Source organism: Polistes fuscatus, unplaced genomic scaffold, assembly GCF_010416935.1.
Source record: "Polistes fuscatus isolate 324 unplaced genomic scaffold, CU_Pfus_HIC Scaffold11, whole genome shotgun sequence".
Classification (NCBI taxonomy): domain Eukaryota; kingdom Metazoa; phylum Arthropoda; class Insecta; order Hymenoptera; family Vespidae; genus Polistes; species Polistes fuscatus.
Window position 1 is genome coordinate 1,103,216 of NW_025113009.1, and position 26,397 is coordinate 1,129,612.

The following is a 26,397-nucleotide window of genomic DNA, read 5'->3' on the forward strand; positions in this document are numbered from 1 at the left end:
TGTATGTATGTATATGCATACAGAAAACGATTAAATTTCCAACGGTGCCAGGTGGCGAAGCGTAGAATTCGATCGCGAGGCAGTTGATTCTCTCTTTCTCTCTTTCTCTCTCTCTCTCTTTCGCGTGTGTTCTCCTCACGAGTTCGCGTGGTCTTATTAAACCTACCACCACTATCGATTTGTTAGTGGGGTTCACTGACCACGCGAGTGCCTACATTCCGACTACTACTAGCTTTTCTTTTCTTTTTTTTTTTATATTTTCTTTGTCATTTTCTTTCTATTTTTATTAGAAAAACACACACATCGACGAAGAACAAAATTTCAAGGCTACCCAGAGATCCTTTGATCAACGTCAATTCTTTTATTATTATTATTTTTCTTCGGTATATAAATATTAGTATACTTGTTATAATATGATAAAATATCAACGTGGAAAAAAAGTATAAATATAATGGTTAAGAAAATATCCAAATGTATGAGATAAGAAAAGAGAGAGAGAGAGAGAAAGAAGAGAGAAATAGAAAATGCAATTTAGTTTATTACATGTATAGGAATTGCGATTTATTCGAAAAGACGGATAAGAAAATTCTATTAAAGAAGAATAAAAAAGGTTTAGCATTAAGGGAATTTTTATATTGCATTGGGAATTTTCGGAGGGGGAGGGGGAGGGGGAGGTGGGGGGAGAGGAATTGAAATGTCAAGAATAAATAGAACGAATTGAAGAAAATGAGGATAACGAAATCATCTAATTTGATCTTGTATGATTGATCGAATCAACGATTATACGAATATTTTGATATCAATTAGATATGAAAATTTAATTGGAAAGAGAAACACGCGTTGATAGAAATTCATTGGGCACGTTGTATGTAACTCGAATGCCGTCACGATTACAACACCGTTTCTTTGCATTACACGAGAGAGAGAAAGCTATAGGTTACTTTCTAATATAATTATATACCATTACCTATAAAAGTGAACAAACAAAATTAAAACATCGCTATATTTGTGATCGATATTATGCGACAACATTTTATCGCGAACGATTTCTTTTTCTCAATGGGTTTAAACTTCGAGATTTTATATCGATAGATTCATTCATACGGAATTGAATGACACGGAACGAGGAAGAAATCATGACGAGATAGAACAATGACAAGAAATTGCAAGAAGAAGAAGAAGAAGATGTATGGGCGACATTCTGTGCATCGTAAGAACGATGCAAGCGTAAATGCTTACACGTGATGACTAATCGTGCGAGGAGGAAGTCACGGCGATGTACGAAAATCAAATATTTTCTTCATGTGATGACTGTTTCATCATTTATTTGTTCCTCTAAAAATATAAGCGAAATATTTAATATATAAAATATTGAAATAAATAATAAAAAGAGTATATTTTTAAATATAAAAGTATGTCTATCGAATTTGGTTTTAAAATATAACACCATGGCAAATCATATCTTTTATGTTCAATTAAAAGTCACTGATTAATATTTATGCTAATCCGTGTTATTGCTCGTTAAAGTAATTTTTAATGAGAAAAAGTATGCTTTCTCTTAATGTCAAGTAAATTCAAATTGTTTATGAAATTTAAAGCAATGCAAGCTACGTAAATAATTTAAAAGTATAATTAGTGAGTTTTGATGAAACTAATAGGTGATGCGAAAAAGTAAAATATATTTGTGTCGTTTGACTAAAAAAATTCGTTGTGTCACGATTTATGAATAGAAAATTGTTGTCTTCGAAGTTTCTTTCGAACGAAATTCGGGGACGGCGAATGAATAAACGTCAGTCGTGAATGACAATTATTCTTTTTCACTGGAATAATACATACTCTATATATCTCGTTCCTTTAGCCAGACGTTTCTCTGACACGAGTAAAATAATTCGAGTACACGATTCCGTCACCCCAATGAAAGGTATAGAATTCGTTTTTTTCTTTTTTTTTTCTTTTTTTCTTTTTTTCTTTTTCTGCACAGAAGCCATAGAATGCACCATATGGCAGTGACCCGTGCTATGTGCACGGCTGAGACAAACGCACACACGACCATAGATATACCTATGTATATATATGTATGTATATACCTATATACATGCTCGAAATGCGAGACGCTAAGCTTTTGCTCGCGAACGTCGATTATCCAGACGTAATATCGATTATTCGAACGTATATGTGTACGATGTACACGCATTTAAAAGACATACTTGATCGTACGTTTTAAACTCGTATATTTCACCCCAGTACAGTTTTCTTTTCATCGATTTATTCGACAAAACTCTAATAATAATTTCTAATCAAATTTCTTTTCACACACATTTCAACGATTTATATATTTATTGTCATATTATCTTTGTTGGGTTTATCGATAATCTCATTTTTATATCTCAACTATAATCACATTTTTTTAACTTAACCGAATAACGCGAAAATTCGAACGGTCATCTTATTTCTTTTGATTTTCTTTTGATTATTTATTTAATAACTTTATAAGCGATCCAGGTTTACGTAAGTATTATTATCGTGCGGTATATTCTCATGCCCTTGCTAACGAGTGCATGGAATTATTTAATTGAAACTTCTTTTTTTCTCTTTTTTTCTTTTTCAAGGATAACGATTCCAAGAGAAAAAAATAACACACGGGACCTCTTTGACCTCCCCATTTTCATACCGGTAACCGTGCCGTGTAATCGACAGATGAATAAACGGAAACGACGCTTATATTCGTCCTCCCTTTTTATTTCTTTTTTTTTTTTTTTCAACTGATACACGAATGTATACCATAATGATCAAAAGTAATAACCCTTGGTTTTCAACTTTTTCTTTAATGCATTATTTTCCTTCCGTTTGCCCCTTTTTTTTTGATTCGTTGCTTCGTTGCGCAATTTATTAAATAAAGATATCAAATATTAACTTTGAAGTATGTTATGTGAAACCGAAGTGTGCGTATAATTTCCCCCAATCGCGTGTCACAAAGTAATACACAAATTTGAAGAAGCAATTTATTTAATTAAAACCCTTCTCTCCCTAAAGTAATAGGAATTTTGATATTTGAGTACCGTGCGCTCATCGTATGGGAACCAAATTTTTTATATACTTTGATGCAACTTCAAGCGAGGTCTGTGCCAAATTTGATGTCACTGTGATCATTAATAATTACTTTAAAATTATACTACGTAAGACGCGTTTTATACTTCTTGCCGATTTTAAACGATCTCGAAAAATAATTATCTAAAAGTATTTGCATATAAATTTTATTTTTACAAATGAAATAAAAACGCGATAAAAATTTCTATTACTTTCGGTAATAACAAAAGATAATATCTATTGTATTTTTGATTAGGAAAAAATATATATCATATTCGTAATCGGATGATTTGTACGATCGTTGAATTTGTTTTATAGATAAAAGAAAGGAATAACATGGTAACCTTTTAACAGTATCAACTCGAAGATAATATATATACCGTAATAAACTAGAAATAGATACGCTTTTACTTTCGTAGGAAAAACTCATTTCCGTAGAAAAAGTCTTTATCGTTTGTTTGTATTCGTTTTTAACCGTCGAGAAGGGGGAGTAGTTGTATGCCACGTGCGGAATGAATCGGAATTTTGTCAATGTGTATGTCTTACCGTATATAAATGTGTATAACAGATGGCATATATATGGAATATATGCAAACGCTTATCGATGCACCGCCATGAAATGCCTGCTTAAACGGTAGACTCGAAAAGAGGAGGGGGGGGGTGTTGCAGGAGGAATAATAATACCATGAGAACTATCCCACGCATCATGCCCGGTTGTAGATGTTAAGAGGCTTATTGGACGTTTTCCAGTTCGAGGCCCATTCGTAAACCAGTCAGTCTGCTCCGATTTTCAATCCACTCTTCTCTCCCGTATGTTCTTTTCCAATAGAATTAAAGATTTTCCATTTCCGAACGGTTATATAGTTCATGGTTACGATTCCTCGCTTCTTTCTCTTTTCTCCTATTTGTTTTTTTTTTCTTCCTCCCCTTCCATAATTTTTTTCATTTGAAAAGAAAGACTCGACGTTCCCCGCATTGAAATTCTCTTCTTGCTACGTTTCTAAATTTATAACAACAACAAAAAGTCGTTGTAAAAGATGGTAAGGTGGGTAGGGTAATAGAGGATGAAAAGGTAAAGTTTCGAATGAATGTAATCTTTTGATTTCATACTAAAAAATAATGTCATTTAAATAAGAAAAAAAAAATAAGTTGCAAATTTGTTAGACGTATTCCGTACAGTTGGCAAGTGTGTATAAGTATTTCGTAATGTATTTTAATTCAACGCACGTAGTTATCAAAGAAGTAGACGCGCGTATCCGCGTAAATTGGTTTGCGAGTGAGAGAGAGAGAGGGTGAGTTTTTGGGTCTTGAAAAAAAGAAGCTGACAGGGGGATTTTTCTCTCCCTTTGTACCGTGTTGCGGGCTTGGCGCCAGGGCTTTAGAGTGTACACGAAGTGCAGTTCTCCACACGAACGAAGTACCTGTCGCTGGTACCCGGTACTACTACTAGCTGCTGTTTGCTGCTATTGCTGCTGTTACCGAGGCCGTTGCCGTTGAAAACTCGAGGAACCCGAGGAAGGGTCGTGAAGGAGATCATAGGAGAGGGTTCTTTCCAACCCTCATTCGCCCTTTGCCCTCTCTCTCTCGTCCACGAACCGTTTCCAACGGCTTTCCCTTTCTACATTTCTGCAGGAAGTTACCTCCATTCGAAAAGTCCCAAGCCACGTTGCTTTAATAAAGTCTCTACTACTACCATGGCTATAGGGGGATTACAAATTTTTTTTTTCTCTTTTTTCTTTCTCTCTCTTTCTCTTTCTCTTCCTTTCCGACGATTTCAAACACATTCCTATTTTTCCGTTTAATATTTATCCTAATTTCTTTTTTTCTCTTTCTTCCGGCGAAGAAATGAGAAACGAAATAAGTATTTGATAATATTATTATCGTTTTTTATTCTTATAAATATATTTATTTTAAAATTATATATATATATTATTAATGTACTTGGAGTATTAAATAATTTCGATCTGATATTTTATTAGATAAAAAAGTTAAAAAATTCAAAGTACTCACTGAAGAGGAACGTTGAGACAATACGAAATCCTAAATATTAGTAGAATACGTTAAAATGTTTGAACAATACTTTAATTAATTGTTATTTAATCGAAAGAAATGTCTATTGTTGTTTAAAAACATCGAATATATGGTGGGAGTACCGTCCCCTTCGAAATCCACCGTTGAAATGAATCATTGTCCTCTGTGAGAATACTTTTATTGAAAGTTGTTTATATGACTTTGCGAACGTTGGGCATGTGTATAAAGGGAATAATACACCTAATACATAAAATTTAAGATTAAAACGTTATGATTTGGTATTTTTTTTTAAAAAACGATATTACTTTACCAGAGTGGGTGGGGGATGGCCGATAAAAAAGAAATGTTGTTTTTTTCAACAAAAATGCTAAATCAGAACGTTATAATCTTAAATTCTATTTATTAGATAAATTATTCTCGTTACACACATGCGCAACGTTCCGAAAGTCATATAAACAACTTTCAATAAAAGTAACTTTCATAGAGGACAACGTCTCATTTCAACGGTGGATTTCGAAGAGGACGGTACTCCTGTCATACACTCGGTGTTTCTAAACAACAATAAACACTTCTATCGATTATTTAACAATAAATTAAGGTAAATTGAATACTCTAATGTATTTTACTAATTATTTAGGATTGTTTCAACGTTTTTACTTAGTATCAATTTCGAGTTGACAATTTTTTATCTAATTCAATATTAAATCGAAATTGTTTAATATTTCGAGTGTATTAATAGATATCTAATTTTTTAACAAATGTAATTTGTATTACGTTTACTTTTATTGATATTAGTTAAACTGATTCTGATACTAAAAAACATTTAAATAACGGTAAAAACAAAGGGTGACTAATTAATTTTTAGACGCGGTACATTTTTAGGCCCAGGTACATTCCTTTTGTTATATCATTATGTATGATTTTAAAGTATGGTCGTTTCCTGTATATTATTTTTTTCATTTTTTTAATTCGCTCGTTATAAATAATACTTTCAAAAGCTTTATGTATGAATCAATCGATTATTTTCCACATGATAATACTACTCTCACTTCTATCGCGTGTGAAAGCCACCCATATTCGTTATATCTTTTAATTCTTATTTCTGTTAAATAAATAAATAAATAAAAAAAGAAATATTCGAGATTATATTAAGAAGAAAACGTAACGAGACTTGGATGAGTCGAATAAACTGCCTAGCGGAACAGCGGTTCGTGCATTGTTCATTGTTAACAAGATTTCTACGAGTCATTTATTATACATCGCCTAGAATTGTAACCAGTTCACACACAGATAAATGTGTGGTAAAATGATGTGAGACGATTAGTGGAAATCTTCTCAAACTCGTTACTCGATTACCACATATTTCAAGTCTTGGATTTCCTTTTGCTACTCGTCTCGCGTGCCACGTTTTCACGTTTTCTCTTCTATTATCATTATAAACCAACATCGATCGCATAGCGTTGAAAGAAAGATGTCTTTTCCTTCGCGTTAAAATCGCTTTTAATCTCGTTTTAATCGTAATCACATCGAACGATCGTAGAAACCTAGATTCCCATCTTTGCTTTCTCCTTTTACGTTTTCTCGTTTTTTTTTTCTTTTTCTTTTACAAATTCACTGATACAAAGCAACAGCAGCACCACCAGCAGCAGTAGCAGCAGCAGCAACAGCAGCTTTGGAGGAGACGATCAAAGAACTGAGATAAATTATTTGTCAAAGTTTCTGATCAAAGTGCTTTGATGATGGACGTGCGCTTCTTTTTTTTCCTAACGACGATTTTGTACTTTTCAAACAGGATCAAAAGGGTACGAAACGCAAGAAACGTTCGTCGACGTTGCCCTCGAGGAATAATAGGAGGTGATGACGAAAGGAAAGATGGAAAAGGGCTGAGAGAATTGCCGAAGGCAACTGCCACGAAGTCGCCTAGTTTTCTGACAAAAAATTCTTTTTCTTTTTTTTTATTCTATCCTCTCGTTTTCTTCTAACGATCTGGAACACCGACGATGAGCTAGCGAGTAACAAATTTTGATTCCATTCCTAAAATTTCTTCAATTATTCTATCTAGCATTGATTAGTTGATCAAACGTTATATATATAGTGCATATATAAATATTAAGTGTAGCAATGTGAATTTCGTGTCTTGATAATTAATATTCATTGCATCCAAATTGTCATTTTTTTCTCGTTTGTCAACGAATTTGCCATTTGCCGGAATGATCGATCATAATCATCGGAAATTATTCATACTATTTCGAACGTATAACACAGATGTATTGTTACTTTATTAATGAATATTAAATTTGTTAAAAAGTTAACACGAATTAATAACTACACCTAATACAAATATATATACATATATATATATCAACATATTTGCGAATACAAATAAACGTTATGCTATAATCGTTTATAATAATCTTAACGAAATATAATTTATTTATTTAACGTTACCAAACATTACACTTGGCCGTAAAGCTTAATTTCAATAGAAATGCAAATTAAATCGAGTAAGAACGGAAAATCGACGCGTTCGATAATCCGATCGGATAGCCGAACGAATGGACCTCCGGGTGGAATGAGAACGTGGCATGATTTTGCATTATACAGAAGAGTGAGTCGCGATGTTCGTAACGTCGTTGGCGGAGTTGACTAGAACGGGGACGAACAAAGTCGAATTAATAGAATGTTATGGAAAAAAAAAAGAAAGAAAAAAAAACGAAAGAGAGGAAAAAAAAACTACGCGAAGTGTATTAGATAAACGGAACGGGTGAGAGAAAAAGAGGGAAAGAGTGGGAGGAACGGGGGAGGAATGGGGGAGGAGCAGGGGGGAGGAGGAGATGCATAAGCCTGAGTTTTAATGAGGATGTACGCGTATTATGATGGCGTAGGTCGTTCATTGCATTTCTAATCTCGTCTCGTGAGGGTATGTTAGCGGTGTTAATGTTAACGATATCGAGTCGATAAACTATACTAAACATCCGACACGATTCGACGACCGTGTCTATGCAGTAGGCCAAGGATTCTCCTGATTATGCGAATGATATCGCATATCGTTGACTAGTTCGAAAGCGATCCTACTATTCTTTGATCGTTCTATTATCTATTAGAAAAGAGGTGAATAACGCATATTACGTTTTACCAACGACTATCGACCTATTTTAGTTCAATTTTCTAACGTTTATCTTTTCGTATTATAATGAATCATAGGTTTCTTCGAGATATTGTAACTTTGAAATATAATTTATATTTTGTTGTTGTTATTGCGTGTAATGGAAAATTTGGAAATTCTTATAATATACAGTAACATTTATTTTAGGATTATGCAATTTTTATATTTTAATATGAATTATATTGCGTTAGAGAAATATAATTTTACTTTAATGATGAATAATTTGTTTTTTCTTCGAGAGTACTTTTTACTATATAAAATAAATAAGATATAATAAAAATGTAATGATTATGTTTTTTTGTAAGTAATACTACTCGGTTGGCTTTCCTTTGTTTCTTATAATTTTGACGAGACTGTATATCGACTATAAACGACGAAAAGCAACGCAACCATTTTGTATATTACATAGGGTATGTCCACGCAATTAGATTACTCTAATTAATTGCGTTGTTAACAGAGCGATTTTCTTTTCCATCTTTCGGATGACTCAGTTCGATGAAAAGTTTTACAAAGTAATTACTTTTTCCCCATATCTTATTTATTACGGTTAGTATAATATCATTCGTTAAATTAGCTGATACGTTTCTTTTTTTTTCTAGGAAAGGAATTTTTATGCGATATATCATCGTTTCAATTTATATCGTCCTATATTTCGTAGAATTTTTTTTAAATAAAAAATAATGTATTTGCGAGAGACAAATATGAACTTTCAAATAATCACGATGATTTTCATAATTTTTTGTAAAACTTGCATATTTTAAACAAGAAGAAGATCTACTTGGACTAAACTTTAAATGTCGTTAAGATTTCGAAACGGTGGGTGGGTGGTGGTGGTGACATTTTCCCAAACTTATAATACTTTTAAATATATGTTAATTTATAAGGAGATAAAATATTGTAAGACAAGTGTTCTTGGGTGGGTTGAGAATGGGTGGTTGTTAGAGAGTGGGTGACTCATTAATGCGAGAGCCGTGATTAATAATTAAATGCGCAAGCTATGTAGGTGGAATCATTCGAGCATGGACTTCATTGAACAAATATTTGGACAATGTATATACTCCTTTAAACGAAATTCTACCATCTAATGAAACATTCGTCCCTAACCCTCCTTCCGTTTACGTACATTCAAATCGTATTCCGTTACGGTACGTTTACGTTCTTTCACAATCGTCGTTCAACATACGTTAAATGGACAACGGTGCGGTCAGATGAGTCGGTTTACTTCCAAGTTAATTTTCCACTAAAGCTATTTTTACTGGATAATAATTTTCCATGAAAATTACATTATTTCTCTCTCTCTCTTTCTAAATTTAAATATTACATTTCTAACTAATTCTTTACATATTTTTCTCATACACATTGATTTTAATCAACGAAGAAAAATACGTATTACTAAATAATTCATTTTTTAATAATGCATTTTACGTTCGTAATAAATTAATCAGTTATTCATAACCCATAGGACGATATTCCTATCATTGACAAACAATTGAATTTGATTTAAAAGTAATTAAACCGACTAACGTACGTTAAATGAGAAGATACCACATATGGTTCGTTCATATTGATGACAACATGCTAGCCGAGATGTTAAGTAGGCTTTATGTAACGACGTGTTTATTATTCGAGTATAATTCATTTCGTTTCTCTCAGATCGTGGCTATGGGTTGGGTGTATTCTTCTTTATGCTAATTCGAATCAAATTTCGTTTTATTATCGTGTCGAAGAAAAAAGACAAAATATTCGAAATGTGAATGTTTTAAATCTTAAATAAAAAAAGAGAGAGAGAGAGAGAGAGAGAAAGTTTCGCCATAGAAAATGAAGAAATGACGAAACTAACGAGCCATCCGTTAGGAATAAGATTTTTATTTTTTTATTTTTTTTTTTATTTTTTCCGAGACGTTCCTATTTTATAATAATATATTATTTTGTAGGTCGAGAAATTAGTGTCAGACGGAAGAAATAACTTGTAGTCTTATCTTCCGATACGATGTCAAATGTTATCGACATTTCGGTAAACTATCGGGGAATACTCTTATTGTGAAACTTACGATCCTCCCATCTAAAAATCATATTACATTTTGAGTAAACCGCATTCTATTTCTGTTTCGTAATATTGTATCTTAAATGAGAAACTTATCGATCATCGTTCACTTATTTTGACTTTCAACCCTTCCGACATGGGTGGGTATACCAATTGTCGATCATCGAAATTGAAAGATCGGGAAATAATTACTTAAAAAGCACTTTGACCTCGTTTCAATCCCAACCCCTCCCTCCCCCACCATATATTTTAATGTTTGTTTTATACCATACTTATCTAGGGAGAATTTAGGTATTCCAGAATTTGTTAAAAGGAACCATTGAAAAGGGACGCTTGAAAGTACTTCGTTAGATTTTTTTCTATGGAAGTTAAATAGAACGGTGGCACAAACTGCCCCGAGCTTTCGATAAGCTCAAAAGCGATATTTACTCGGCAGGTTTCGTTTGAACGAGATGAGGAAGAAGAGGAAGAAGAAGAAGAAGAAGAAGAAGAAGAAGAGACCTTTACGCACTGCCCTATATAACGTAGATATTTTTATCGGTGACTCGTTTACATGCACGCGTCGTCAGAAACACATTTGACTGTTGGACCAACGCGTCGTTTTTACAAAAAACAAAATAAAAAAATAAAAAACGAAAGGAAGAGAGAAAGAGGGGGAGAGAGAGACAGAGAGAATGCGAAGGAAATTAATTTTGTTTCTAAATAAAAATTTGTATAAATATCTATGCGAAATGAAATTAATAATTATAATGAAAAGAGAAATGTTTTATTACATAGAAAATTTATGATGTTATGACGTTTTCCAAATTTTCGTATCTATTAATTTTGTAATTTTTGCAGCTGCGGATTAAAGTGAAGTCGGATAGCACTGATCTATGTTAAAAAATGAAATATTTGAAAAAAATTGTATACAATATTAATTTATTATTCGTTCTTTCATTCATATATTAAACCAAGAAAGCATGATTCACATTTTCGCTCATGTCAGTGATTCACATTTGAGTTTAAAGTGTATTCCCGGTAAGAACAACAGAGATTGGTAGGTGCCTGAGACGTAATTTACGAGAAACAAAGAACGAGAGAAAGAAAGAAAGAAAAGAAAAAAACACATTGCGATTAATAACGCGGTAAAACGTATTTAAATTATAAGAAATAAAATGTTGGTCTGAAAAAAATGAGCTGAAAATTTGTTTCCATTATAACGCTAGTTCGAAAAGATCTATCAATGGTTAACATTGAAGATTATTTCAAAAGCAGACTACGTAAGTTAGTTTACGTAGGCAGCCATAAGTTCGATCATCAACGATGACGATCACCAGACGTTGGTAGAATTTTGTGCTTGTCATAAAAATGAATCTCTGGCATGGTCTGGAATCGGTGTAAATTGTTGGCACAGTCGGAAGACGCGTGTGCAGAATCCTTTCCTTTCATGCAAAAACATACGCGCGTATGCGTGCATACAATTGTATACACACGTAACACGCGAATACACAGGATAGACATTCATCTAGAATGCGTCATTAATCTTTTCCAGATCGATACGATTGTGCTGTGTAGTTGGACTATAAATCGATCGCGGGAATGGCAGATTTACGTGTAAACCTTGTACAATATTGTTTCGAGAAAGGAAAATGAGAAAGATAATCTCGTATTTCTGTAAAACGTAATTCGTAAATATCGGTGAGAAAATTTCGGACGACGTTTGGACGAATCACCATGGGTGGGTGGGTGTTTGGGTTGAGATGTCTTTATTATAAACAGTGGCTCGCAGATCGTTTATCGCAAAGGATACAATATTGTTTCGAGAAAGGAAAATAAGAAGGATAATCTCGTATTTCTGTAAAACGTAATTCGTAAATATCGATGAGAAAATTTCGGACGACGTTTGGACGAATCACCATTTGGGTGAGATGTCTTTATTATAAACAGTGGCTCGCAGATCGTTTATCGCAAAGGATGCAATATTGTTTCGAGAAAGGAAAATAAGAAGGATAATCTCGTATTTCTGTAAAACGTAATTCGTAAATATCGGTGAGAAAATTTCGGACGACGTTTGGACGAATCACCATGGGTGGGTGGGTGTTTGGGTTGAGATGTCTTTATTATAAACAGTGGCTAGCAGATCGTTTATCGCAAAGGACGCGGAGAACGATTAGTAAACCGATACGCTTTCCGTTTGTTCAACATAAGCACGTTTTCTGTTCAGACATTCCGAGTTAACGCGAGACTGTCTCTCAGTACAAATGTGTAGACCAAATATATGTATGTATATGTATATATCTTTATACGTATATGCGTGTATATGTGACGTATGTGTGTACACATATACAAAAGTATGCATACGTAGACAGTATGTAGACGAGTTTCGAAGGAGACGCCGGTTCAGCAAGTTTCTTCTCAGAGATAGAAAGAGTCAAACGCGTGTTGCGTGTGTGTATGTGTATGTGTGCGTGTGTGAACATATTGGTAAGAGAAGGATGAAGGATAGGGAATGAAGAAAGGAAGAAATGAAAGAGGTATAAAAGAACAGGAGAACTCCCATACTGAAACGATCCGCAAGGTCGACAGTGGAATCGTTTCTCTTCTCATCGCTCTGTCTTCTTCTCTTTCTTATTTCTTTTTCTTATTATTTTTCTTATTCTTATTTCTCTTCTTCATTTCTTCTTTCTTTATTTTCTTCTTCTTCTTCTTCTTCTTCTTCAATTTCAACTTCATACGTCTTTTCCGGTTGCGAATGAACGTCGAAAGTTCTTCATTTTTTATTTTGTTCAAGTAAATGGAATTAATATGAGAAAATGTATTATATTTTCCGTTAAGAATTCTAATAAAATATGTATAAATTTGTGTCTTCTCTTTCTTTCTCTCTTTCTTTCTTTCTGTCTCTCTCAAGTTATATTTTCATTCTATAATAATTTTTCGAAGGACAAACAACAAGATAATACTCGGATGTTCTCGACTTCGTTGAATTTTAATGAGGTTGATATTAAAAAAAAGAAAACAAATAATTAGAAAAGTTTATAACAACGTTCGAGAAATAGACGTAGAAAACTTTTAACTTTAGTTGGTAGAAAGAAAATGATGTAGAAACGAAGAGAGAGAGAGAGAGAGAGAAAGTAAAAAAAAGAAAAAAGAAAAAAGAACACCGGTAGTCGCAAAGAGATGAGAATTTTTGAGATCGATCGAGAAATAATATTTATTTTCAACATTTAAAACTAATATACCCCCCCCCCCCCCGCCGTTTACTCGTGTTAATAATTATTTTTATCTGAAGGAAGTACACATACCTTTTTACCTTTACCGAGTATGAATGCAATTTACTTGATTGCGTTGCCTTAGCGAATTCATATATTTCGTTCGTTGTTTGTTTGTTGGTTGGTTGGTTGTTTGTGTTGTAGTTTTTTCTCAAAACGAGACTTTTACGACAAATCGTATCGCGTAGTAGTTTAGTTTACCGATAAGGATTAATTGCAGGGGCATGTACACCGAGTGCAGTTTACTTTATTCATCGGTAAGTCATTGCGAGTGAAAATCGGTTAAATCGTAGGCTAGACACAGACCGACTGAAATCAATAAAGTCGTAGTGTTACATGACTCTGTGACTACTCGTACATATGTACTACATCAAGTAAAAGAAGAAAAAAAAAGAAAAAAGAAATATATACTTACCTTAATGCATTTCATGTTTTTCCACGTTTAATTTAATGCGAGGATTAAATCTATCTAAATTCCATTTAAATGTTTATCTAATTATTATTGTTATTATTATTATTATTATTTTTGAGTACGTATTACGATGACTCGTTACTCATTGCGTTACGATAGTAATTTAAAGATCGATTAAATTATCTTAATTACGAATAAATATTAAAGAAAATGTTGTTCGATGAGCTTTTCTATCTGTTAGATGTATTACGAAGATTACATTCATTATACGAAATTATTTATACTTTTAATAGCCATTTAAATATCGCACGATAATTACTTGTTTTTTCCAATGATGAATAATATAAAAACAATTTCAACGTCATTTCATGTCAATTATGCAAAATTTCATTTTGCGTCTGTTAATTGTCTAATTAGCGAGAAAAGTTGGTGAAAACAAAAAAAATTGAAGAATTAATACACTGTCCTGGGAATGATGATATTAAATTTATCGAACTCTTCATCGCGATTTGTAAAGGTTCGATATTGAAAAGCCTTCGACCTTTTCATTTTTTTCTTGTTTCTTTTCTTTTTTATGCGATAGCAGACAATGTTTCAGGGTCGCGAATAGGAATCTAGTGGGAAAGGTCGAAGATTAAAAAGCGTTCGTGTCCCGTCGGGAGCTTTGTTCGAAAAAAGTCATTTCGGCTATGACTTATTATAGAACTCTCTGTCCTATCCCTTCGTCTGCATTTTTGTCGGGACACAGTATCTATCCACGAAGTACGTAGTTACTCTCGAACAATATGATCCATCGTGGATTAGTGTCTATCAACGAGAATGCATTCGTACAATTGGAATTGTTTGAATCTATCGTCGAGGAATTTTCAGCGACTGGGGGAGGTGTCGGAGACTTAAATGCACGGAAATACGGATTCTTTTCAAAATGGAGACTATTTTTGTCGGGATATTTTGTCAATTTATTTCTCATTAGAATATATATTTTTATTTATTATATTTATAATAAATGATTTGTGAAATATAATAAAAATATATATATATATATATATAATTATATAATATAAATTTAATAAAATATATAAAATGAATATATTTAAATTTAAATTTATTATATTTATAGATATTTTTTACTTTACTCTTAATTATTTGAAAACACAATATAACGAGATATTAAATAGTAAAAGATACACCACCCGTGTAAAATCTTTTGATACGATAAGGGATTTCTAACTCGACCTTATTCTTTAGTTTGAAATTGGTATGATCAAAAATTTATGATACACGTCATCATTCCTCCAGTCGATAAAAATTACTTCGTCTTTAAATAAAGCGTTAGGTAGGTATACCTACCTCGAACCAACGAAATTAGATCGTAAGTTTGACTTTTCTTTGCTGAATCCTTTGTGCTTAATCCAAGAACAATCAGAAACATCTGGAATGATTTTTTTAGATCGTATAATTCAATGAGACGGCACACAGCTTACGCGTGATACATTTAATGATACGACAGATCGGACTCGATTAGAATCTCTGCGTATAATATGTCGAAGAAGTGTCGAGGATAAATAATGCGAATCGTTACTGATAATGTACATTGCACGTAATACGATAATGTCTCGTAGCGAGTTCACGAGTTGATGAGTTTTAACGATTACGTAAACGATATGTTGTAATGTAATTCGTTTGCGAATTTAAAAATAATACACGAGTGAATGAAAGTGCGTTCGTTTTTGATAATAAATTCAATGAATTTCAATCAATTTTCCAAATTAGAAATTATCAATTCATTCGAAAAGAATTCTTTCCTATTCCACCGACAAATAAATAAATAAATAAATATAATAAATAATTTGATTGACTCGTGTAAAGAAAAATTCGAGTCAATTTCTCTGTCATTTTACTGTTTTATTTTTTTAGAGTCAACAGCAGAAACGGGTGATCACCAAATTTGTTTTATTAATCTTGCTCAGATTTATTTGATTATAATGATCTAACAAAAACTTTTGTAATAATATTTGTAAAAATATATACCTCGGTATTGTCGTAATCGAACGTGTTTACATGACTCTCGGGCTTGCATAAAGGATGCATGCTTCCTCGAATGACAAATGTAAGTTTGACGGTGTGAAATAATCGAGACGGGTGTTAAGACGAAAGGAGACATCCTTTCTCTTCGCATCGAGAGTCTCTAGATCGGTAGAATTGTCTCTTCTTTCATGGTTGGTCGGTTGTATGTACCAACGGGTACCAGAGTACGCGTACGACCTCGACTTGCCGCTTCCAAGGTAGTTAGGTATGTGGCTCGCGTGACGTTACTTATCCAAGGTCGGATGATGAACCGAGAAGTCGATGTGGTTCTTCTTTACCAGTGTTTTCAACCTACAACAATTTAGATGAAATTCTAAATTCCTTTATATTCTTGTCCTATTTTTATATAGGAAACGAGTTTGAACGTTCAAAGGAATATAATGTGCGTTGTTGCGATAGGTCGAGTTAGATGAAAAATGCTCGAATAAGAAATGAGAAGAAGAACAGTGAAGCTTTTTGTGTTGCACATGTTTACGAACCCCTCTAAAATTTTTCGTATTTTTCTTAATTCTTAATTTATTTAAAATTACTGTGTATTTGTTCTGGAAGGGGGAAGGAAGAATTGCAATACTTTGATAAGTTTCTATCTAAATTAATTATCGTCAAAATTGAAAGGATAATTCGAAAAAAGTATCTCTTCGCGAGAAGTATACTCGTCGATCACAGTTTAACCGGTTAACTTTTATTTAATTTCGATCATCTTGAATCGTGTTCGAGTATTTTTCAGCATATTTCTTCATAAATTATTTCGATATGGTATGTGTAATACAATGATATACCGTTCTCAATGCAAGAGAGAATACGAGTGTAATGTTATCGCGATGTTCTCGTAGTTTACTTGATAACCTACCTCGTATGCAGTTACAGGTGCGATTGATTTACGAATGCGCTTGGCTGCTTCCTCGATGCATTTTCAATTCATTTAACTTTCATAACTCTTTCACTCTCTCTCTCTCTCTCGTCATTTCGTTTATTTTTGTTACAAGAATCTTATCGAATCTTGAATTTCAATTAAAATTATATAACTATATTTAATTTCATGAATTAATTGTTCATCGTTGTATGTTTCAGATCTGGAACTACCTTGGACGGATTTTAAAGGAAGGAAATAGAACATTTTTCGTAGAAATCTTGCAAAATTAAAGGAAAGATGTTTCGATCAATTTTCAAGACGCGTCAAACCAGTTTCTCTCGTGTTTCCTGTTAAAGACGGAAGTCAAGTTAAGTTTGATATCAATCAAGAGATAGACGGAGACGTAAATTGAAGTAAGAATGAACGAGTAACGGAAAAATTTGACGAATGGCAGTTGAGCCGTATTATCGTTAAGAAGGAGGACTAAGCTTCTCGAACATTGTCCTCGATCAGCGGTGGCGATGTTCGAAAAGAGCTCCTTCATTGAAAGAGTTGCTAGAGAAAGGCACTATAAATAGTCTTACGTGGGCTATTATGACGGAATACTTGGATCCACATTTCATCCGGGCTCTTTGCCGCGATCCAGAAAGACGAAATCTTCAGGTAATATTTTCGTCAAATTATTATCATTGATAATAAATTAAATAATACGACACCGAACACTAATCTCAAAAGTTTCTTTTTCTTTTCTCTTTAATCGTATAATTAATTTCAATATAATTAACGTTATCTCGTAACGTTTATAATCTCTGGATAGTTAGATACAATTTGTAATAAGTTTCAAGGACACTTCTCATAATATCTAACATTAGCACGAATAATATTTGCTGGGTTTCTCATTTAAGTGTAGGTCAGATCGATCCAACATAAGTCAAATTTCCTCGTAACGGAAACTATATTATATTCACACTCGTCGTGCATAATACTTGCATACAAGTTTATGCACAATGGTACTTTGGAAAGGTGAAAACTAGAGGAAGTAGTCGATTTTTCTTCCAATGTGTTCCATCTGTCAATTGAGAGAGGACAACTTGATAGCCTTAATCTAAGTCTAGTCGAGAGATCTTTCCCCTTACTCGAGTAAGGCATGATGATTAAAGGCTCTCTCAACTAGAACGAGGAAATCGTCCATTTGTAGTACATTCCTATGTAGAGAATTTCTATTTACATATATAATACTAATACTAATACGAGAAAGTCAAGAAGAAACGGATTAAACGTAAGCTTGACGAATGCACTCAAATTCTTCGCGAGAATTCATATACGATTTGTTTTCTTATAATAATTAATTATATTATATTATATTATATTTTTTTAATCATTCTTCGAGAATTTCTTTTCTCGTGAATCATTAAATTTGGGTCGAACATTAGAGTACGTTCATATACGATTTGTTTCTTATAATAATTAATTAATTATATTATATTTTTTTGTTTTATAATCATTCTTCGCGAATCGTTAAATTTGAATCGAACATTAGAGTACGTTTGATGTTTAGTTAAACGAAATCGTAGACGATTTTGATTATTTCGAAGTAATCACAGTCGATACGTTTTTATTTCTTTTTCTTTTCTTCTTCAAACGGAGATACGAAACGACTTTAACGATGTTGGTACTTAAAGGTAGTATAGTTCGTTCAAACGAGTCACCCACGCGAGTACCAATGAACGATCGAGAAGAATGCTGTGCTTGAGTGATCCTATTTCACGAAGTCAAATAACAACATTCTATTCGTCGTTTATTTTCATCTTCAAACGAGGCATATTCTACCCCCTCCTCCCTCCCCCCTTCCCCATCCACCCATCAGAAATATAAAACGTGTAAATGATAATGGGCTTTGATAAGGAACCTTGTACAACGTTACTATGTTATTTCTATCCTGCTGTGCTTGCAAACTTTCATCGCGAAAATCAATGATCGTTCGGTACGTAAAATTTTTTTTTATTATTACTTTGTTACTTGTACAAATTTTTCGGTGCAAATTTTCAATGGTATCCAACTTTTAATTGTTCCTTTTTTTTCTTTTGCAATAATTACGATTGAAGATTCATTGTTAAAGTAATCATTGATTCGTTTCGTACGTTACTTACTTCAAATAATCGTTTATTATTATTCGTACGAAGTAAAAAGAAAAAATTATAAAAAAATTATTAAAAAACAACGTACGCTTATTTGGAAAAAGATCGAAGAAGAAGTACAGTGAAGAAGTTTTATCCATCTCGAACAATTATCTCTTAAATTAACATCCTAACGAGAAAGATGAAGTACGCTAAATTATTCCGAAAATATTCGCATAGAATCATAAACAACGACGACGATTTTATTTCGTGACAAATATCGAAAGGATCGAGGACCTCGTTTGAACATTTTTTTACGAAAGGTTTTCGTCTCCTCGTCGTCGTTCATGCGATCCGTACTCGAAGGTCGTCCGGTGTTCGCTCCAGTTTTCGTATAAAAAAATATAAAAAAAGAACGAATAACGTAAAAGAGGATGAGGGGGAAGAAAAAAAATTGGGGGGGGGAGAGAGTAGAGACGAGCCCTTTTTTTCTTCGTTCGAATAAGAGAAGGCAGCAAGCAAGTTGCGAAGGATTCGCAGACGGTACGGCGCCTCTTTCGAGAAAAAGTGTGAGAGTTGTTGAAACGGTGGGGTGTTGGTGAGGGGGAAAAAGTGTGTGGCGGGGGTGGGGGGAAAGGAAACTCACGCATATGTACGCTCGCATATTTATGATCCCATTTTCTTGTCTTTCACGCTGGAACACCCTCGATCGTTCCAAATTTTCTTTCATTTTGCAATATCCTCTTGCGTTAAGGTGTGTCTCCTGAAAACTTGTTCTTCCATTTAAAGTGGAAAAGTTTGATTGGTTTCATTCATATACGTTGCGTGTATGTGTGTGTGTGTGTTTTTTTATCGATGCATCGTTGATGCATCATCGCAAATCTCGTATATTTTCCTATCTTTGATTAAAAAATTATGCATGTCTTTTTGTTGTTGTTGTTTTCTTTTGTTAATTTTCTTTTATCTTTCGTACGATTATTTTTTACATCGTCCTTACGAAGATTTAATCAAGCTAACAGAGCGAGACACGTCGGCTAACTCATTCTCGAAGTACATCGAAATGGCTCGCTAATTGTTAGTTTGATTAAGAACGATGAGAATAATTAACAAGTCGTCATAAATGAACCCAGTTCGAACTATCGAGAACCCGATAAATTCAATTTTCTATTGTTAATTTTTGAACAATAATAATACGTGATTTATGATAGATCAATAATGCAGATTGGATTTATGATTAAGGTGGATGAACTGGATCATATTTTTTTTTTCATTCGTTTTAATTAAAAATTGATTTATGTAGATTTTCATTAAAGCAGTTGCACATTTTTTTCTGTTAGAATTATTATACTTTTTTTTACGATAATACATGATTTATGATCGATCAATTTAAACGGATAGGATTAGATCGGACAATTTGTTAATCATATTTATTCGTTTATTTTAAGATTGTATAGTTAAGACTGTTATTGCACTGAATGTATCTAATTTCGTACGATCTCAAAGCTAAATATTTCATGGTGTAAACTTAGGAATCCACGATTAATCTCAGCGGGAGAGGTATTCCTTAAGTTCAGCAAAGATCTAACAATGTTCTCCTCAAATTCTCCTAATCGATTTTCTTGCTTGCTCAGAAGCTGACATTAGTAAAACATGTAAATTGTACTAATGCATAGAACTGAATTAGTAAGGTATTAATAAACTGAAAATATGTATATTTATATAACGTAGAAATAGTTTGTGAGAAAGCAATTAATCGTAAAATTCAATGAATTTTTCACGAATTGTTTGTAAGGAATTATTTGAATATTTTTTGAAAGGAAAGAGAAATTTGAGAATCGAGTAACAATAAAATAACACAATTTGCGTTTGTTTTATGCAAGACATTTTCTTGCATCTGTTTAACGTTGCGGTTTTTCTTTTGCTTTAGGACTTACAGATCATATATTATGGACTACTGGGACTTGAAGCATTACGTCCATGCAGAGACTCTATTCTGCGCGGACTTTGTAAAATTGTACGATACGAAAGACATAATGCGAACCATGTCTTGTATTAGTAAGTATTTTATTAATTATTAAATATGTTTTTCTTTATTCATAATTCAAGCTTTTCAAGTTCTTTTAATATTTCTGTTTAAAATTTTAACGAGAATAGAAGTCTATGGAAGACGGAATGTTAATTAAATTTACTCAATGAAATTGTGAATTATATAATTTTATATGTCAATGATCTATTAGATTGGTAACTAAGATGAGTGCGATTATTTTAATAATAAGACGATTATTTAATTCAAACAGTGAGTAAGTATGCTAATCGTGTGAGCCACTATAGTGGCCCATCGATCTGGAGAAAATATTCGCTAAAGCCACTTTAGTGGCAGGCCGGCTAAGGCGATATCGGTAATAGCAGTGCTCTACCTTTATCATATCGACCGTCGGTAATTGCAGTTTTCTACTTTTAAAAATATCTACCGTTGTTTATGGCAGTTTCAAATTTAATAATATTAACCGTCGGTAATCTTATTATAAAGTATTACTGACGTAGAATAAATTAGAAATCTACTATTACCGACGGTCGGTGTTTATCGTTACCGACGGTAAATGTACTCGTGGTAGGACAAAGTAGAAAGTTCAATTGTTAACGTAAAGATGTCGTTGTCTTACAAATCGTTGAGTAAAATTATTTAAGATTGCAAGTGAGATTAACTGTTTCTGAAGGTGCATAAGAAGAATTTCGTACGGCTTTAAATTATAAATTGATTGGTGATTGAAATGCTTAATAAATTATAAAATGCGTGTAATGTAACTATAAAAGTACGCGAAGGACATTGTAATTATCAGCACGAGCTTATTAGCGCAGATAATCAATATTACAGTAGCATTCATGCTCTTTCCGGCCTAACGGAGGTGAAACTTCCGGTATGCGAATCAGAGCGAAAGAGGAAGGTTATGCAATTTGTATTCTTTCACTATGGTCACACCTATCGATAATCGTTCTACGAAGCTCTACTCGAAATAATTTTTAATAAATCTAACAATTAACGTTTTTGCAATGTTCATGGTTAAGAGTAGCATCTCGTTCGAGTTAATTACTCTTTGCTGATTCAATGTTTCTATTGTCTTAAATGTTTCTACCGATCTTGTTACGTCATGTTTGGTTTGCATAATTTCAGCACCGGCGAATTGGCAACCAGCTGGTACATACTGCTCTCAGGTTCTGTGTTTATCGATGGATCCATGTACCTGCCCTGCTCCAGGTAAAGTTTAATTTATGTATCCGTAAACACTCCGTTGAACGTTTTAACGATAAGCGCGAATAGAAAAACCGACTTCCATCGGAAGAGATTCGTAATCCGGAACTCGATTTATTACCCATAGAATACTTTTAATAAATTATTCATTAACGAGTATAATTAACGTATGTAATATCATAGAATTTTAATTTTAAATTATGACGAATCGAACGGTCGTTTGTAAATTTGGAATGAAAATTTGTCGTTCAACTTTGTTGCATTTTAAAATTCGATTAGTTCGACAATTATTATTACTGTTACTATTTTATTTATTATTTCAACTAAATTTACCATTACCTGTATTAAATTGCAATAACAAAATATTAATACTGTAAAGACCTGATCGTCTGACTTTTAAAGAAAAAATGATTAAAATTAAACATGACGATGCTAGTATACGAGGATAAAGGATTACAAAGAATTAGAACAGGATATTTTGGGTATGGTGATTAAAGGATCAATTCCATTGCCAAATTCATTTGGTGCAATAAGCATATCGTAGTTTTCTTCGATATATCGCTATGCACATTGGTCTATGGCATTATTCCAATATAATATTTCTTTTTGTTTTCAATATCATATAACGAATTCGTTTTACGCCAAGGAAATGCCGAGATAGAAATCGATCGTGGTGCGTATATCTACGACTTCGCATATATACCGGGTGTGTTGTTAAATTATTACTATATATATAAAATAAAATAAAATAAAATGAAATAATATTATATACAAAAATCTATAAACGATTACATAAACATTATATAAAATGAATGTTAAATAACATTTAATAACATAATTCGATTTATTAACGAATATTTAATGATTACTCAAGACAAGACTTTAATAAATATTTGATATCTTTATCCACAATATTGCGACGATATCGATTTGACATTTGACATTCCGTGGATTTAACGTCTCGATAATATTCCAGTTATTTGTCATAACGGACTTTTGAATATGTTCCATTTTATATTTTTTTAATTTTCTTTTTTTTTTTCGAGACACCGAGTGCGTTACCTATACAAACACACACACACACACACACACAAATACAGAAGAGCACAGCACATAAATCGTCTCTACCAGGGTTACGGTCACAGTTTTCTTTCTTTCTCTATCTTTCCCTCTTTCTCTTGGTGTCCCTCGAACCACGGAAATTCTCATTAATCGTATAACCTTGTTCTTACATGGAGCATGTCATAGTGGCGTTCGGTATGTGCTGCGCAAAAATAAGATTACGTTTAATAATATTCGATACTGAAGTTATAAAGGAAAACAAAAATTTTAAATATATTTAGATAAAATCATTCATTTGACACTCCTTCCCCCACCCCTCGCCCCCGTGCACAAAAGAAGCAACGTTTCCCTCTTACCTTCATTCATCTGAACTTTTGTTCTTATTAAGAAAAGTGTATAAAAGAATATAATATGAGATGCACATTATATTCGAATGAAATTTTCCTCGTGACGAATGTTTTCTCATTGAAGTTTCATTCTCTGTGTAACCTGTGTAGCCTAACCCATACATACATACATACACACGCACGCATACACAGGTGTTCTTCGCATGTACTTTCTCCTCCACATGCTTTTCACCTCATAATATGAAAACCTGTACGTACGTCCTATTTATAATATACTTTTCTAGTATAAAAATAGTCGCGCGTTAACGTTACGGTTGCATAAACAACGCGCTCCATCTTGTCTATAAGTATATCTTGAAAAAGTCTAAAGAGAGAAATATTTATCACAAAAGAAAAAACTATAGGTACCTAATACCTATTTAATTTTATATTACATACGTACCTGTCTCTAAAATGGATAGCTAGGCAAATAACTATACACACATATATATATATATATGCATATACACGTGTGTTAATACAAGTATTCGTAGGAGTGTAGAGATACCTTCGTTTTTTCTTATTTCCTGGCGATAAACCTTGGAATTTGTTCGTTTAAATAAAATACTATACACATAGATGTATACTCTAGCGTATACTTAAACACATACACACACATGCATATAAGTTACGTAGGCATAATGTATGCACGATCTAAATGTATATAAGAAGAAGCCTACATTGAAAAAAAGGTGTATATCTACGCTCGGTGATCAAAGAAACTTCGTTATATTATTTGCATTTTGACACTTGGTATTTTCATCGAGAATCCTCGTCTTAAACTTGTAAGGATAAACAACGATATTTCGATAGATTCTCTTTTTAGTAGTTTAACTTATATATTACTAAATGATACAACAAACAAACACACATACGTCAATCCATTCGTTTGTCTCCAGTCTCTTTTCGCAATCATTTTAAACGCAACAAATTTGTAATCATTACGAAACGCAATAGTATCGAAAGGTGGAGGAGGAGGAGTTGGTATGCATGTACTTTTGAAACATTCCAAATTCTCTCTCTCTCTCTCTCTTTCTTTTACTATTTGCTCGATACGATACGATGTTATAAACATAATAAAAATTAGTTGCTAAACATTCGGGGCGTGGTTATGTGGAAATGCTTTTCTTTTTCTCTATATCAACCCTTCTCTTTTCAACTTTCGGTGTTCCTCGCCCCCATTTCATTATATATATATATATCTTTCTCACTCTACTTGGCCGAGGATTTACGAACTCGACCGAGTACAGTGCCTCCTTCCTTCCCTTTCACGATATAATGCCAAAGAAGCGATCGTAGGAGAGTAGTAAGGACGATGGTGGTGGTGGTGGTGGTGGTGGTGGTGGTGGTGGTGGTGAAGGGAAAGAGAGAAGGTTAGAGGGTTGATTTGATAGAAAAAGATACCAACATTTCCTATCTCTCTTTCTCTCTTTCCCTTTTTCGCGTATACCATCCCTTGACATTGGGGTAACGGAGAGAGACTGTGTATGAGAGAGAGAGAGAGAGAGAAAGTAGACTGCACGTGTACACCTATATGTACTCGTTTGTGCGCATGCTTGCATATGTATGTGTTTGTGATGAACCCTGTATATGCGTATGCACGCGCGGTTTCTCTGTGTGTTGTGTGTTTGTATATGTGTGTTGAGTTAACGTTAGGGAGAACGAGTAAGAGAATGGTAAAACACGGTGAAAGAGAGAGAAACTTATAATACTGGACAGTACCGTATCTTTTTCTCGACTTATTTTTCTATACAATGGCATCGTTGTTTTCGTCTATCGTTATTCTTATCATCGACAAATATATTTCCGCGATAACCGGCAAAATCGATCGAATAAATCATTTTTTTTTTTTATATTGATTTTTTCGTTTTTCTTTGACTCGTTTACCTAATCGAATTTTAATGGAAAATATCGATCGAGATTAATTCGGATTAGAAATAAAGATTTCGCGTGTCAATTTTCATTCTTATTTCTTTATACGCATATTTATCGCGAAGTAAAAAAAGACAACAGGTAAGAAAGAAAAAAAAAATAAACGGAATAAGTAGATCATTGTATTTGAAAGGTAAGGGGCAAAAGTAAGCGGGAAGTGTAGTTGGGTGGGAATTACGAGCACTTACGGTGCACTTAACGTGTACGGAATGTTGCTTACCTTGAAAGTAGGGGTACTAGCAATGCTCGGTACAGCACTGAGCGTGGTTGTAAGAGAGATAGAGAGAGACAGAGAGCGAGGGAGAGTGAGAGAGAGCGAGCGAGAGGAGGCCTCACCTACCAAGAGAGAGAAACTCCAGTCTTCTCGTGTATATCGAGGCGGTTGGTGAGCGTTGCGATTAATACGGACTGCACCCGCGGAATCGCATTCCGATCTCCTCGATGTTTATCGAACGTTGCCCTTGTCCTTTGGAAAATAAAATTCGCCCGATTGATATCGATTTTTCTTTATTTTCTAAAAAACAAGACAAGATGTCACCAATCGATTATTTTCGATCGTTGTCATTAATCGAAGGATTTAACAAGGATCATTGGTGTCAGTGAAATCGTTCGTCAAAGTTATTCTTCCACGTTAAAAGAAAAGAAAAAATAAAAAATAGTGAGCAAGTGTGTAAGAGAGAGAGAGAGAGTGAGTGAGTAAGAGAGAGAGAGAGAAATA

The 26,397-nt window shown here is 33.3% G+C and overlaps 1 protein-coding gene across 2 annotated transcripts in view; it reads left to right on the forward strand.

The window, feature by feature from the left end:
* The window catches only part of LOC122526461 (rap guanine nucleotide exchange factor 2-like), a 133,225-nt gene that overhangs the window by 12,092 nt on the left and 94,736 nt on the right, over positions 1-26,397 (forward strand). For both annotated transcript variants that reach the window (XM_043649876.1, XM_043649875.1), the window contains 3 exons: positions 17,151-17,595; positions 20,977-21,104; positions 22,222-22,305. In XM_043649876.1, coding sequence (XP_043505811.1) covers positions 17,527-17,595; positions 20,977-21,104; positions 22,222-22,305 — 281 coding nt within the window. In that variant the 5' untranslated portion in view covers positions 17,151-17,526. The remainder of the gene's footprint in view (positions 1-17,150; positions 17,596-20,976; positions 21,105-22,221; positions 22,306-26,397) is intronic.